Source organism: Thunnus albacares, chromosome 6 (genome assembly GCF_914725855.1).
Source record: "Thunnus albacares chromosome 6, fThuAlb1.1, whole genome shotgun sequence".
NCBI classification, from domain to species: domain Eukaryota; kingdom Metazoa; phylum Chordata; class Actinopteri; order Scombriformes; family Scombridae; genus Thunnus; species Thunnus albacares.
The window spans coordinates 33,368,822-33,382,298 of NC_058111.1; the positions used below are offsets into that span (position 1 = coordinate 33,368,822).

At 41.8% G+C, this 13,477-nt stretch overlaps 1 protein-coding gene across 3 annotated transcripts in view; it reads right to left on the reverse strand.

Moving 5' to 3' along the window:
- Positions 1-13,477, reverse strand: part of bcas3 (BCAS3 microtubule associated cell migration factor) — a 361,548-nt gene that overhangs the window by 309,146 nt on the left and 38,925 nt on the right. For all 3 annotated transcript variants that reach the window (XM_044353189.1, XM_044353190.1, XM_044353191.1), the window contains exons 10-13: positions 10,040-10,116; positions 9,334-9,417; positions 6,055-6,225; positions 2,744-2,837 (exon numbers count right to left, since the gene is read on the reverse strand). In XM_044353189.1, the coding sequence (XP_044209124.1) occupies positions 2,744-2,837; positions 6,055-6,225; positions 9,334-9,417; positions 10,040-10,116 (426 nt within the window). The remainder of the gene's footprint in view (positions 1-2,743; positions 2,838-6,054; positions 6,226-9,333; positions 9,418-10,039; positions 10,117-13,477) is intronic.

A 13,477-nucleotide genomic window follows, 5' to 3' on the forward strand; every position in this document is an offset into this window, starting at 1 on the left:
CTGTTCCTGTTCAGAAAAAGATGCTGAGTTCAGTCCTGAATCTTGGTAAGTGAAGGATTCTTGGGGCTTGGAGGTCACAGGGTGAAAGCCATCTCTCAGCAGCTCCTTTATTAACTGCACATGCACACTCAACACACACACACACTCAGCATAAAATACTTGAACACACCTGCTTACACACATACACACCACAGGGTTAACAGTGAAATACATAAGTGAACACATGGAACACGCAGAGCGATGAGCTTCCCTGTGCACATTTACAAAACATCTACTGTCCCTTTCGTTTTGGGGTGGAGGTCAGCAATGATAAGAAAGTGGAGAGGGAGATGCCAGAGTAAAATAATGTGGTGAGGAGGGAGTGCAAGTTTTGTATATGGAAGCTAATTTCAACACACTGACACACACTTATAGAGTATAGTATGTCAGCATAAGTTCAAAAAAGTGAATATTTTATATTTTCAGCTGTCTGAAGGATCTTGATATCACTTGAGTGGCACCATGAATGACACAGACTCACATTTAACACTGAGGTTAAAATGAGTGACCTACAAATCCTCCAATCCCCAGTTCTTCACTGTAGGTATATGCGCAGTGTATAAAACTCCCACAATCACAACTAAGGAAAAAGGAGCTACAAATGTTGCAAGTACCTGGGTGTTGCATTTACACAGCCATGGGGATCAATATTTTCTACTGTAATAACCTTTTTACATTAAGCTGCAACCTGCATACATGACCAACCTCAGTCATAACATGTAACAGGTTACTCAATGTAAAATTGGTCAATGAGGGACAAGCAACTAACTGGCTCTCATAAAGGCTGCAGTACATGTTGGTACCTACACTGCTGACCAGAAAGCCCGGCCAGAAAACAAATGATTTTTAACCATGCTAGCAGCACGGTTCTAGGGGTTGCAATGTTGGTCCGTCCATTTTGGTCCAGAATAAAATATCTTGACAACTATTGGATAGATTGCTGAAAATAGATTGCTACAGACATTCATGGTCCCCAGAAGATGAATCTTACTGACTTCAGTGAACCTCTGACCTTCCCTCTCGTGACACCATGAGGTTGACCTTTTTCAGAGTGAAAAAACTCAACAAGATGGACTATCATGTAATTTACAACAAATATTCAAGGTCTCTCGAGGATACATTCTAATGTCTTTGGTGATCCCCTGACTTTTCCTCAAGCGACAGCATCAGATCAATAATTTCACTTATGCTGTGAAATATCTCAACATCTACTTGATGGATTGGCATAAAACTTGCTACACACATTCATGGTTCCCAGATGATTTATTTTACTGACTTTGGTGATTCTCTGAGTTTTCCTCTAGCGCCACCATGAGGTTGACTTTTTAGATCTTCGTTGAAAAATCTCAACAACTAGTGGACCGTTTGCTGTAAAATGTGGTTCACACATTCATGGTCCCCAGAGAATGAATTATAATAATGATGATCTGCTGAGTTTCCCTCTAGCACCATCATCTGGTCAAATTTTCCTTTTGTCCTTTGGTTTATTACCAAATACCTGCAAAACTCTTGATTCCCCTCAGCCTGCACTTAACGTTTAGTGCTAATTAGCAAATGTTTGCATGCTAACACGCTACATCAACACAGTGAACATGGTAATCGTTCTACATACTGAACATCAAAATGTTAGCATTGTCATTGTGAGCATGTTAGCATGCTGATGTGAGCATTTAGCCCAAGTACATTCCCACAGAACTGCTAGCATGTCTGTAGACTCTTAGTCTTTTTAACTGTTCTAATAAACAAGAGATCTTTTGTCATTCTTGTATTGGTTAAGGTGAATGCCACATAGTAAGGTAAACTGGTTTAAAGGACATTGCTCATTAAGAGCAAGAGTGGAGTGGAGTTTGAAAGACATTTACTAAGGGGGTCTAACAAGACACTCAACTTGGACTATGTGAAGTGTAGGATCCTGTGTTTTTTGGAGCTTGACCCAAACTAGGGCCTAAAAGTCAGGATATCTTGGCTTCTGCTGCATCAATTGTGGTCATTCTGCATTAAATCTGTCTCGTTAGTCCCCCAACTTTTGGGAAATGAAACAAAAAACTGCTGTGGTGCCCCTTTAATGTATCAGAAAAATATTTTATAATCCATAGTCGGACCCTTCCTGTTGTTTAGCCCTCCTGTTATTTAGGTTGCATTATCTAGGCAAATCTTATCCAGCAGTGTTTTATTTATGTAAAATAAGCTAAAAGGTTTGTCTGCTAACACTGTAAGCTTGTTTCAGTCCGTCTTATAATTGAAAGGTACGAAAAGAGAGACTGAAATGCAAAATAAGCCTTGGAAATACAATATAAATGTGAAACATCCACTCTGGGTGCATAGTGGTTGCATATGTTGCCCATTTATTGTATGTGACGCACTGCTTGACCCACATCGGTTGCCTGTGTCTTGAGTAAACTGCTTGATACGGGTATATTGTAGGACATCAGGATTGGTATAGAGACATTATGGGGAACTCTAAACTAAGTCCAGGTTCAAGACGTAAGAGTGGTGCACAATATGAATACAAGCTCATTCGGCCAGATAACTGGTTCAGGACAGCCTGCAAGAAAAGGTGTCCACATGTGAGCCAAACATATGTCTTTATCAATACCTCGGGCTTTCTATGACTTCTGAAATTGCATACAGTGTTCTAGCTCCTTCCTCAAAAGTGTGTGTATATGTGTGTGTGTGTGTGTGAGTGTGTGCAAGTGTGTCTTACCACTGGGGTTGAATTGCATGCAGGATATGGGTTTGTCATGAGCTGGGAAGTGAGCCACAACTCCCTCTCCGTCCGAGTCCTCACTCACCAAGACCTGGAGTATATATACACGCACACACACACACACACACACACACCGCCACACACACACACAAAAAGTCCAAATCATTTTCTAACAATGAGAACATTAAACCCAGAGCGGGATTTTCCCCCACTCAAGGATTTCTCTTCACATTTTGGTTTGGTCTGTAGCATCACACGCTGATATCATCACCACAATGAGCAGCGTTCTTTGACATCATCCCACTGTGCAATAGCTGGACATTGAACTCCTTTCTGAATGTGCCATTGCCCTCTTGTGGATAGAAAAATAATTAGCATATTACCTGTTATGCATGCAATGAACACCAATGGACACATTGTTCAACAATTCTCTCTCTGAGTGCATCAAAGACATTATGACTCATCAAAATCTGAGCTATATATTATTAGCCTTGGTCCTTCAAGTGAGAGGCTGCACTGAGACCAGTGTGGATGGGGTACAATCCAACACCAGAGACAAGAATATGGACAAATTTACTTTGGCAATAATGTGGCTTTTCACATGTGGCTTTGACAATACCCCATGACAGCGGGTTTTCCCGTAAACAGGCTGAAACTGGCGTCAAATCCGGCTCTGGCTTGCTACTTCTGAAACTTGCCTCGAAAAATGAAATTATAAGTCACTTTACACAACTAGAGGCTGCTCCTAAATCTCTGTATGAAGTCTGTTGTCAAGACTGGGACAAATCGAACAAAGGCTGAGCGCAGACCAGGAGCTGGCAGAAAACGCCTTTAGTCACGAAGAGAGATTAGAAATAAGCCTAGACATGAGGCCACTTTGTGCACGAATGTGTGTGTGTGTGTGTGTGTGTGTGTGAAAGAGAGAACATATACACAGGGTTAAATTTGGCCCCAGTGTTGCATTAACGATGTCAGGAAGGCTGGCTGAGCCTTTTAAATAGGAACTAGTCCAAACAAGAAACAGCCTCTAAAAACTAAAGGGCTTCATCTCAGACTACAAGCAAGAAAATAAGCAGGGGAAAAAAAGAAAAAAGGGGAGAACAGAAAGAACAGAAAGAGGCTGGTGACATGAAGCAGATCACTTTTATTACGGTGCAAGCAGACAATGTTGTTCTGTGAGGGAATCCTGCTGGAGCCCTTTGAAACAAGAGAGTCCTCCAGAGAACTGAGCCTGTTACACAGGGGAGAGAGTGTGCCTGTGTGTTATGAGGCTGCTGTTCCAAATAAGGAATTTCAAAGAGATGGGAATATCCTGCACTGCTACACTGACACAGGGACTCACCTCTATCATATTCCTGCCTTTTCCCATTCCTCCAAAAATCACACCCCAACCTCCATCTAAATTCACTCTCTGCTGCTTCCCCCCCCCCACCTCCCCTCCTGTTCCCCCCTTTCACCCTCCATTTCTCCTCAACTCCTAGCTTTCCCCTTCCCTCCCTCCCTTCCCCCCTGCCCGGCGTTTATGGCCAGTGTACGGTTACAGTGCTTTGGCCGGTGACAGAGTGCAGGCCTGCTTCTGAAGGCTTAGGTCCAGCTTATAAGACAACACACTGGCTACAGGGCGGCTGCAGGCACAGTGGAAGAGAGAAGGAGAAAGCAGAGAGTGTGTGTGGTGACTACATCACTGACAAACTGTACTATGTATGCTAACACGCCTCATTAAAAATGTGACAGCTACTGCAATGTGATTAATCATGGTTTGGAATGGCTGAGGAGAATTAAGGGGATAAAAGCTTTTAGCATTTCTTTAGACGTAAAGGGGAGATCCTGCTGAAGGCAACTGGTATAGTTCAAACCATGACCAGGGTTAGATCAATATATTGGTATGTATACTTACTATACTCAGGTATATGTACCCTGGTGGGTCTGTGGAGAATGATGTGGCTAAGGACAATATACCCAAACTTAGCTTACCTACCTTTGAATCTGTGGACTACAATTAAACATTCTTCTGTAACGTAACAGCAAATCTTTAAATTCACAACACAAAATAAAAAAATCATGATAGACAACAGATAGACAGCCAACTAACCAACCACTTAAACATGTGAAAGTCCTTAATATGGGTTTAAGCTTAGCAGTCAATGTAACATTTATACTGGCCTTTTCCCCCTGATTAAATGTGATGGAGTAAACTAAGAACAAGGAGTGTGCTATATCATATCATTCATGATAATGCAAATATGATTTTTGTCATATCATATCATGATATTGATAGTGATAACAACATGCAATTTTCTGGTAAAAAAAATAATTGAAAAAATCTATAGGTTTAGAAACCTACTTCTCACTAACCTCCCAAACCCCCCATACAAATGGCCAAATTGAATGTCAAGACCTAATTTGGGATATGGTGTACTCGCTCAGCCCTGAGCTTCCTGTGAGGTTACTGCCCATAGAGACCAACAGCTGACTGTTTACCAAGCGTCTCTCCTTCCAAGGCTGCTAAAACAGACAGAGCTGTGGCTAAAAGCTTGGCTGTTAAAATATACAGCAAAATCTAAGTCACACCTTTCACTGAGCTGTGTGGAGTGAGGTGAATGAGCCTGAGTGTGCTCAGGCCACCGCCAAAAAAAAAAAAAAAAAAAAAGCCAACCTTGGAGATTTTCCTGTTTCCCAACAAGCCGCAGAGGCCACAGTTATGTTTACCTGGGTCACACTTGACAAGACTAGAGAGGCAACAACCCAAGAACAAATTGAAGCCAATTTAATCTTTGGTGTGTGTGTGTGTGTGTGTGTGTGTGTACGTGTATTATGCATATAAAGGGCCCAGTTGGGGGGAAGTGCGAGCATTTAGAGGGCTAGCCAGTAAAGCTGACACTCTATTAAACAAGAATGGTCACCTGGTAACAGTTTCTGGTTAACCACTATGCATGATCCAAAAAGGGAACACTGAGAGAGCTCCGAGCAGTTTTAGTCTAAGGGTTTCCTGGGATGCAGAGGGGGAGGTTGTCGACTTTACAAAAACCTAATCTGTTCTGACCTACAATTCAAGAGTCATAGTGAAACTGAAGCACTAGACCTAGCTCATCACTGTGGGAAAGTGACTGTAACTTCTAAAATGACCAACTGAAGCTATTAACTTTTGTATATGTCTGAATTATGAATGTAGTACCGTCTTTACAACCATCCACAGATGGTTGACAAATACAATCAATTGTATCTAGATATGAGATTTTGGTCATATTGCCCAGCCCTATCATGAGGTCATTAACAATAACAAGTGAGAACAGAAACACTCAACTGACCTGTCCTTCACCAACACTGTGTGTGTCAATGATGGTGACCACACCGGGGTTGTGGGGGCTGCGGCGGCTCACGCTGTGAGGTGTGCCCTCCTCGTCTGGAGTGCCTGCTGGTAGGGTGCCTGCCAACTGGGTTACAACCTTACCCACCATAGTTAGGCCTGTCTTTAAAGTCTGCAGGGACAAGAAATAATAAGATGGAATAATAAGAAATTAGTCTTTGGACAATCTTTACCATAACACCTGTTCTTTACAACTTCCGTTATATGATATTCTGCATGCATATCATACACTGCATATTACAGTTACTTGGTTTGAAGCCTTTGCAGGCAGTGAAGATGTGCAGGAGAGAGTGGCTAAGTGCATGTGTGTGTGGATGCACCGGGGTGAGTGTGTTCACTTGATGCCTGTTGATAAGTTGTAGTACTGATGACTTGTAGCACTGTAGCCGCAGGAGACATCAGTGTCTGTGTGCGTGCACGAGGCTCCTCTGTGTCCGCTTAAGGCCCAGCCAGGGTGTCTGGCTCAAACACACCTCTGTGGCTCGATTGAGGGAAATGGATAGTGCTGCTTAAGTGGAGTCTATCTCACCTACTACACTGTCTTTGCCTAATGGAGTCCAATGCGTGTGACTGTGTGTCTCTGTGTGTGTAAGCGCCAAAGGGGCCCCGGAGAGCCTAATCAGGCATTCAGACTAGGCGGCCCTGTCAATACAGCGTGGCGCCTTGCGTTTGTTAGGTCTGAGGATCACCCACTGTCTCTCTTTGCCACTTGGCCAGGCACACTAACAGTGTCTGCTGCCTGTGTGCATGTGTACGCCTGCATTTGTGTGTGTGTGTGTAAATTGCCAGCAGAGCCATCAATTATTAAGTGAGGCGTTTGGCTCCTAATTGATCAACACTAATGTGTTTTCTAATCACTGCAGTTGTGGAGTTCTTAGTGGTAGTCCAAACAGGGGCTATTGATCTGCCGGTAGGGAGGGAAGGGGGGGTCTGGAGGCAGAGCATGTGTGATGGCTGACAAAGGCACATGAATACACACACACACATATACGCATCTAGGGCCTGATGTCGCCATCTAAACAAATTACAACCTAATTTATGTGAAAGGTCTTTCTCGATCATACACCCAGCAGTGAAAGGAAACAGGATTGATGTCATACACAAATTTAACGTAAAACAGCAAATTTGGAACAGCGAGTCCAATTGGTCAGAGCTGTTGCACTCTCTCTTTTATCTTTCTTAAAAACAAAAGCCATTACACTTTAATGCTACACCCCCACCCCTCCTGTTTTTTGATTTCATGTCTCTGGACGTCAGCACTAAGAGCCAGCGTGTCGCGCCACAAGCCAGAAGGAGATACCTTGTCATCTATATTGAGATATATGGTCTTAAATGAGAAGAGGGCGGGCAAGCAGACTGCCCGTCTGCATATCAATAACCCACTGCCATTGTCCACCCTTTACCACACTGCTAACCCGTTAGCGACACAGTCTTTTTGATGTATTCCATCTTTAGCCAGCTAATGAGACTTCTCTCACACTAGCTGTTAGCACTCATTAAGTTAAGGGGAAGGAATAGGCTTGCTCTTTGTAAATCAATTAGCCCTTCCTCTGGGACCGAATGGAGAAACAGACTAGAACCATATGAGGAGCTAGCTAGTTAGCATGGGTTGGCGAGTGGCTAAATCAGACCGGGAATCAATTTCACCTGGTATCAAAGGGGGCTGCTGGCTGTTAGTGAGCAATCTCCCCTGTGGAGACGAGTGAAACAAGACCAGTGGAGAGAAACAGATTACAGTGTGAAAAAACAGACAGGCAGGTTGATGAAGTGTCTCATAAGTTCAGCCCCAGTCAGCCAGGCAGGCCAGGTGGATCCAATGTCAGCACATTTACAGATGGTGTAGGCAGAGCTGGAAATATTGTATTATGTGTTGTTTTATCCGAGCAAAGGCTTGAGACAGACCAAAGGACTTTTAGACAGATTGTAGCCACAGTCTGAACATGAGAGCTCATTTTCAAATTTTTGAAGATTAAAGCAAACTTGTTGATTCAGTCCTTCTGTGGTAAGACATGGTTGAGGGTGAATTCAATTGAAGATGAAAAACCAATAACAAAAACCGCAGGTTATTTTATTTGTGAACTGTAGTATCAAAAGTTGGTGTTGATCATCATGTTTAAGGTTGTGTTGCGTTCAGTCTCAGCATGTTCTCCCCAAATTTTGTAGCTGTTTTGATGTCCAGTAAAAGATACCACGACTTTTTGATGGCAGATTATGTTACCAAGCTTTAGGAACTTATGTTTGCTGCAGTTATATCACATATTTGTTCAGAGCGGTAGGTGACTTTCTTCAGTTTGGTAGTCACCGTGAAGTTAATAGTTTTAGTCAAATTATCTCATGTTTTGCCAAGCATAACTTAAATGTGAGTTGAACCCTGAATGTTTTGGAAGTGTGTCAGTTTTTGTGTCATCTTGTTGTCAGCTAAATCATGCTAGTTGAGGAGCTAGCCATGCTCGTCACTTAGGTCTACTTTCAGAAGTGTTAAGGTTTCTCAGTAAGTTACAGCAACACTGGAGAGAGTGCGGTGGACTGGACAAAAACTGTGTGCTGACAATGACCAATACAAACAATACGAGCTTCAGTTGTCCAGGAACAATATACTGTCCAGTCAGTTGTTCTAACCACTGATGGAACGACTTCCAGAGCAACATAGACTTAACTGTGTAAAACTAGAAAATAGTGAGTCTTGATTGAGTATAAACTGTTAAACTGCATGTGTCTTAAAGTCAATTTTTATTTTAGAATTTGAAAATATGCAGGTTAGAGTCTTCTGTAATAACAATTGAGCATTACTGACATATTGGTATTAGTGATCTTGAAGCACTTACGGCCAATGATCCACCACTTGATATTTACATTTTGAAAAGTGAAACAGAAATGGTATCTTCTGGATTTCTTTCCTGATGTACTACAAATGTACTGAACCATGACCCCAAGAACAAGGTATGCATCAACCATTCACCTGCACCTGCAGATCAGCCAGTGTCACTTAAGACGATTAAAAATAAAATGTGATGAAACTGAAAATGCTGAGCTTAATGCTGAGCTGTCAGTAGTATTCTTCTTCAATGCCACTCAGATTTTTCCATAAAAATGTTTGGAAAATATAAAAACTCTATTCACCTATCTATCTATTGAACCTATCTATGAACTATCTATGGTACAGCACAAAATAAATCTGTCTATTTGCAAGTTTGTGATATCCACCAGTTTAATCACTTACTTTGGCAGCATTAATCACTGTAGCTGTATAGGACTGTGCATTGTCACCACAAGCTCCGCCGCGAGACTGGTGACATCTGATCAACTGCAAAAACACAAAAGATTTACAGATAATACAAGACCTATAGTTTAAGTCTAGATGTATGAAGAGGAAATGCTTAATTAACCCAGATTTCAGACATTCAAAAGTCTCTCCTCTTCACTCTTTGGATGAAATTGGTTGCAAATTTAGCGAAAAACATTACACGACCATACAGCCAATCTGCACTGATTTCATTTCAAATACAATATCACTTGAATAGCTTTGTCCCAGTATTACACTCACTCTTCAATAACTAGATTTTGTCATTTCTGGAAATCCTTAGGCAGTCACACAAACAGTGGCCCCACCTGTCAATTACTTGAGTGGACCAGCACCAAACACTATTATGCATTAAAAGTATTGCAGAGTGCCCAATAGAACATTCTGGTTTTTGTAAATACTTAACAATCCCATTAAGCAGAAAAGAACTGAAGACTCCTGTGCATCTGTTGATTTTCAAAATGTTATTATCTCTAGTGGACTCTTCTTGGAATGAGTTGTTTATCCAGACAGATTAAAGAAGCAGAAAATAGATAAAATGCATTTTTTGGATTGTAAATATGTCGCTGTACTGATAAGGCACTTCTGCAATGGATAAGCGTGTGTATGTGTGTATGTAGACTACCTTGTTCTCAGCGTAGGCTAGCCAGCGGCTTCCCAGAGCTATTGGATTGAGGCTGGGGCCGGGGCAGGGATAGCAGCCTGAAAAGACACAAAGACAGTCATATTAAGGAGAGCAGCAATGATAATTACGATAGAAAAAAAATAAAACAAACAAACATTCATACACATTTTGGTAAATAACCTCATGAAAAGTTTGCCAGAAAAAAAAGAACACATACACAGGGATTTTCACAAACCTCATCCCTGGAGAGTGTCTGAAACTATCTTAAACCATTAATGTGTTTGTGGGGAGTCTCTTATTTGGGAAGATAAATGGGAGTCTAATGAGGGTGACGTGTCTGTACGTGTCTGTGTGTGTGTGTGTGTGTGTGCAGTATGACCTAATGGAGACTGTGGTACCCAATAAATTGAGGATGGCTCCTCTGTTGACTGACCAACACAATAATCCCTGTGGGGGCACAAACACACATGAACACATTTACACGCAAACACAACTGGTGTGCTGTCAGCAGAAATAAAAATAGAGACCAATAATCCTAAATGACAAACAAAGCCAAGCGCTCACAACCAGATAAACGTCTTGGATGTTATTAGAACGAATTTTTCCCTTCCCTCTCAAACAAATGTGGAGGTAAACAAGAACTGGTCTGACTTAACACCAAAACTGAGCTCCAACTCAAGGGGCGTCTCACACTTGTGCTGCAAGACAAAAACACGTGCTTGTAAACAGACTGGAGAAATGATTGATATTGTCATAAATATCTTTAAACGCAAGCAGATACAGACAGTGACAGTCTGCCTGTTTCCACCATGTGTAAACACACAGGCAACAAAATGTTGATCCAATAATGATCACACCCGCTGTGTTCAAGAACAAGGGCCCTCGTCACACACACACACACACACACACACACACACACACTGAGCTAATGTAAGTGTGTGGAGGTGTGGGGGAAATGGCTTGCTGACAATAATTTAGTGCTCAGGGAGCAGATGAGGTGGAGGCAGACAGTAATTTAGTGTGCTGTGTTGGGGAAGGGGCTGGTGGGGAGAAGGGGGAGGTTGAGGTAAGCCACAAGGGCTGCTGGTAACGCCAAAGAAGCCTTTTGTGCCTCTCCAAGGCCGAGGGGAGCCCGGGCGGTGAGATAACATGTGTTTGACATCCAGGGTGGAGAGCAGGGGGCTGAGTGGGGAGAGGAAACAGACATGATGGGTGGAATCAAAGGAGTTGAAAGCAGAGTTCAGGCTTTTGAAGAACGAACCCTGAGAGACCTTTTTCAGCGTGGCAATAGATGATCCTCTTTCTGATATTCCATGTTTAAACTTTCCATTTTTCCAAATGTACTAAATGTTTCCTTAAGTCAAAAACAAAATCTCTAAAATTTTCCACCAAAACAAAAAAGAAAAATTCCACTGCTTTCGCTACTACTACCAAAATAATAAGTGCCTTATTCTCATTATCTGTACATTAAGGTCCTACAATATACATTGTGTTCTCCTACAGTTGTACAGGCCTGGCACTCCACCAAGCCAATGTTTCTTACTAGGCTTACAGAATCCTTATGCCAAGATGCACTTAATGATCACCATGAAAACAGCAATGTGTCATTGCAGACACACAAGACAGTGAGACAAGCTCACACTGTCAGTGGAAAAGGTGCAAGAGAAGTGCCTGCATAAGCACGGCAAAGTCTGTTCCACAGTGCAAAATGAGCAAAGGAAAAACCAATCTGTGTGCATGAACACAGCCTCTAGAGCAGCACAGCTGTAAAGGTCAAGCACATTTGAAAGGTCACTACACTCTCTGTACATTACACTATAGGTTTATAGTTCAAGGCTATTTTAGTCCTCTTATATCATTTAGTTAAAGATAAATCACAAATATAAATTAGCTTGGGACAAAGTAACCAGCGTTTGAATCCAAGTTAGGGTACATCTTCACTAAACTGAAGAGGTATTTGAAGTGGCAAAATGAGATAGGTGAGTAAATGCGGTTTTGCTTGAAGCTCAGAAAACAATTATTTTTCGAGGGGGACATGAATGTCTGAACCAAATTTTAGGGCAATATACCTAATCATTTTTGGACATTAAACTTCAACTTCATGGTGCTCTAGATGAAAATTCAGGGGATCAACAAAATCATTAGGATTCATCCTCTGGGTACCAGGAATATCTGCACCAAATTTCAAGCCAATCCATCCAATATTTGTCAGGATACTTAAAAGTCAAAAATGTCAACCTCATGGTGGTGCTAGATAAAAAGTCATTTGATAACAAAAGTCGAAAGGGTTTGTCTTCTGGGGGCCATGAATATCTGTACCAAATTCCATGGCAATCCAAGTCACAGATTGAGATATTTCAGTCTGGACCAAAGAGCTGGACTAACAGACAGACAATGCCATTCCTACAGCCATGTTGCTAGTATGACTAAAAACTAGACAAGACTGTGAAATCAAGTCGAGTCCAAGCTAACAGCATGCACCACTTGAATGCAAAGCAAAAAGATAAACATGGGACAAGCCTTAAGTGCTCATAAAAACATGACATGTCCACCATTACATCCTTGGACAAGAAGCTGACACACAATGGTAGAATAGCTCATCCAAAGCAGAGCTCACAGGACCCTTTGTTTACTGCTTTTACTGCCCAAACAGACCAAACAACGTTATGAAGAGGAGGCCCCTGCATTCAGAAACGATTAATAACTATTGAGCATGTTTGGTTTCCTGTGGGCCAGACACTGATAGGGAAGGCAGGCAGACAAAGAGGAGACACATTAAAGCCAGCCAGTAAGGTCAGTTTACTCCAGTCAATGACTTAAGTGGACAGTAACGGCCTTGTAATACAGTCTGGCCGTTCTTTCCATGGTTCTTTCACAACCTTCTTCAGCAGACATGACAGGTACAGCCAAGAAGATGCAAGAGCTGTGTTGTAAACAGTTTTTCTGTGTTCGGTTTTAAATGGAGAGCCTCACATCATGTTTTGATAAAAGCAGTTTAGTTACAATGCAAAGCTTGAGAGAACAGCACTTCAGCCAGTCTTGGTGGCTGCTTGTATTATACGCAATGATCTGTTTTGTTTTTGTTTGGCTGCCAGCGTGGCAAAGTCACTGAACATGTTCGGCAATGTTGGTACTGATGTAATGAGAAAAACTGTTACTAGCGCAGTTTGTTTGCGTTACTGCATATAACATTTCATTAATATATGTTTTCCCTAACAACAAAATAAATACATTTTGCAAAGGATGATCTACATACAAGCTCTTATTTAAGTACTTTCTGATTGGAATCATAATTATTATGCGCAATTTAACAGAAGGAACTAGCAAGGAGGGTGGAAAAATCAACATGGGATAAACACAGATGAAGAACAAAATGGGATAATGGAAAGGTTAGGCATCACTACTATTACAGGCATCACTTTGCAACACGTTACTGTA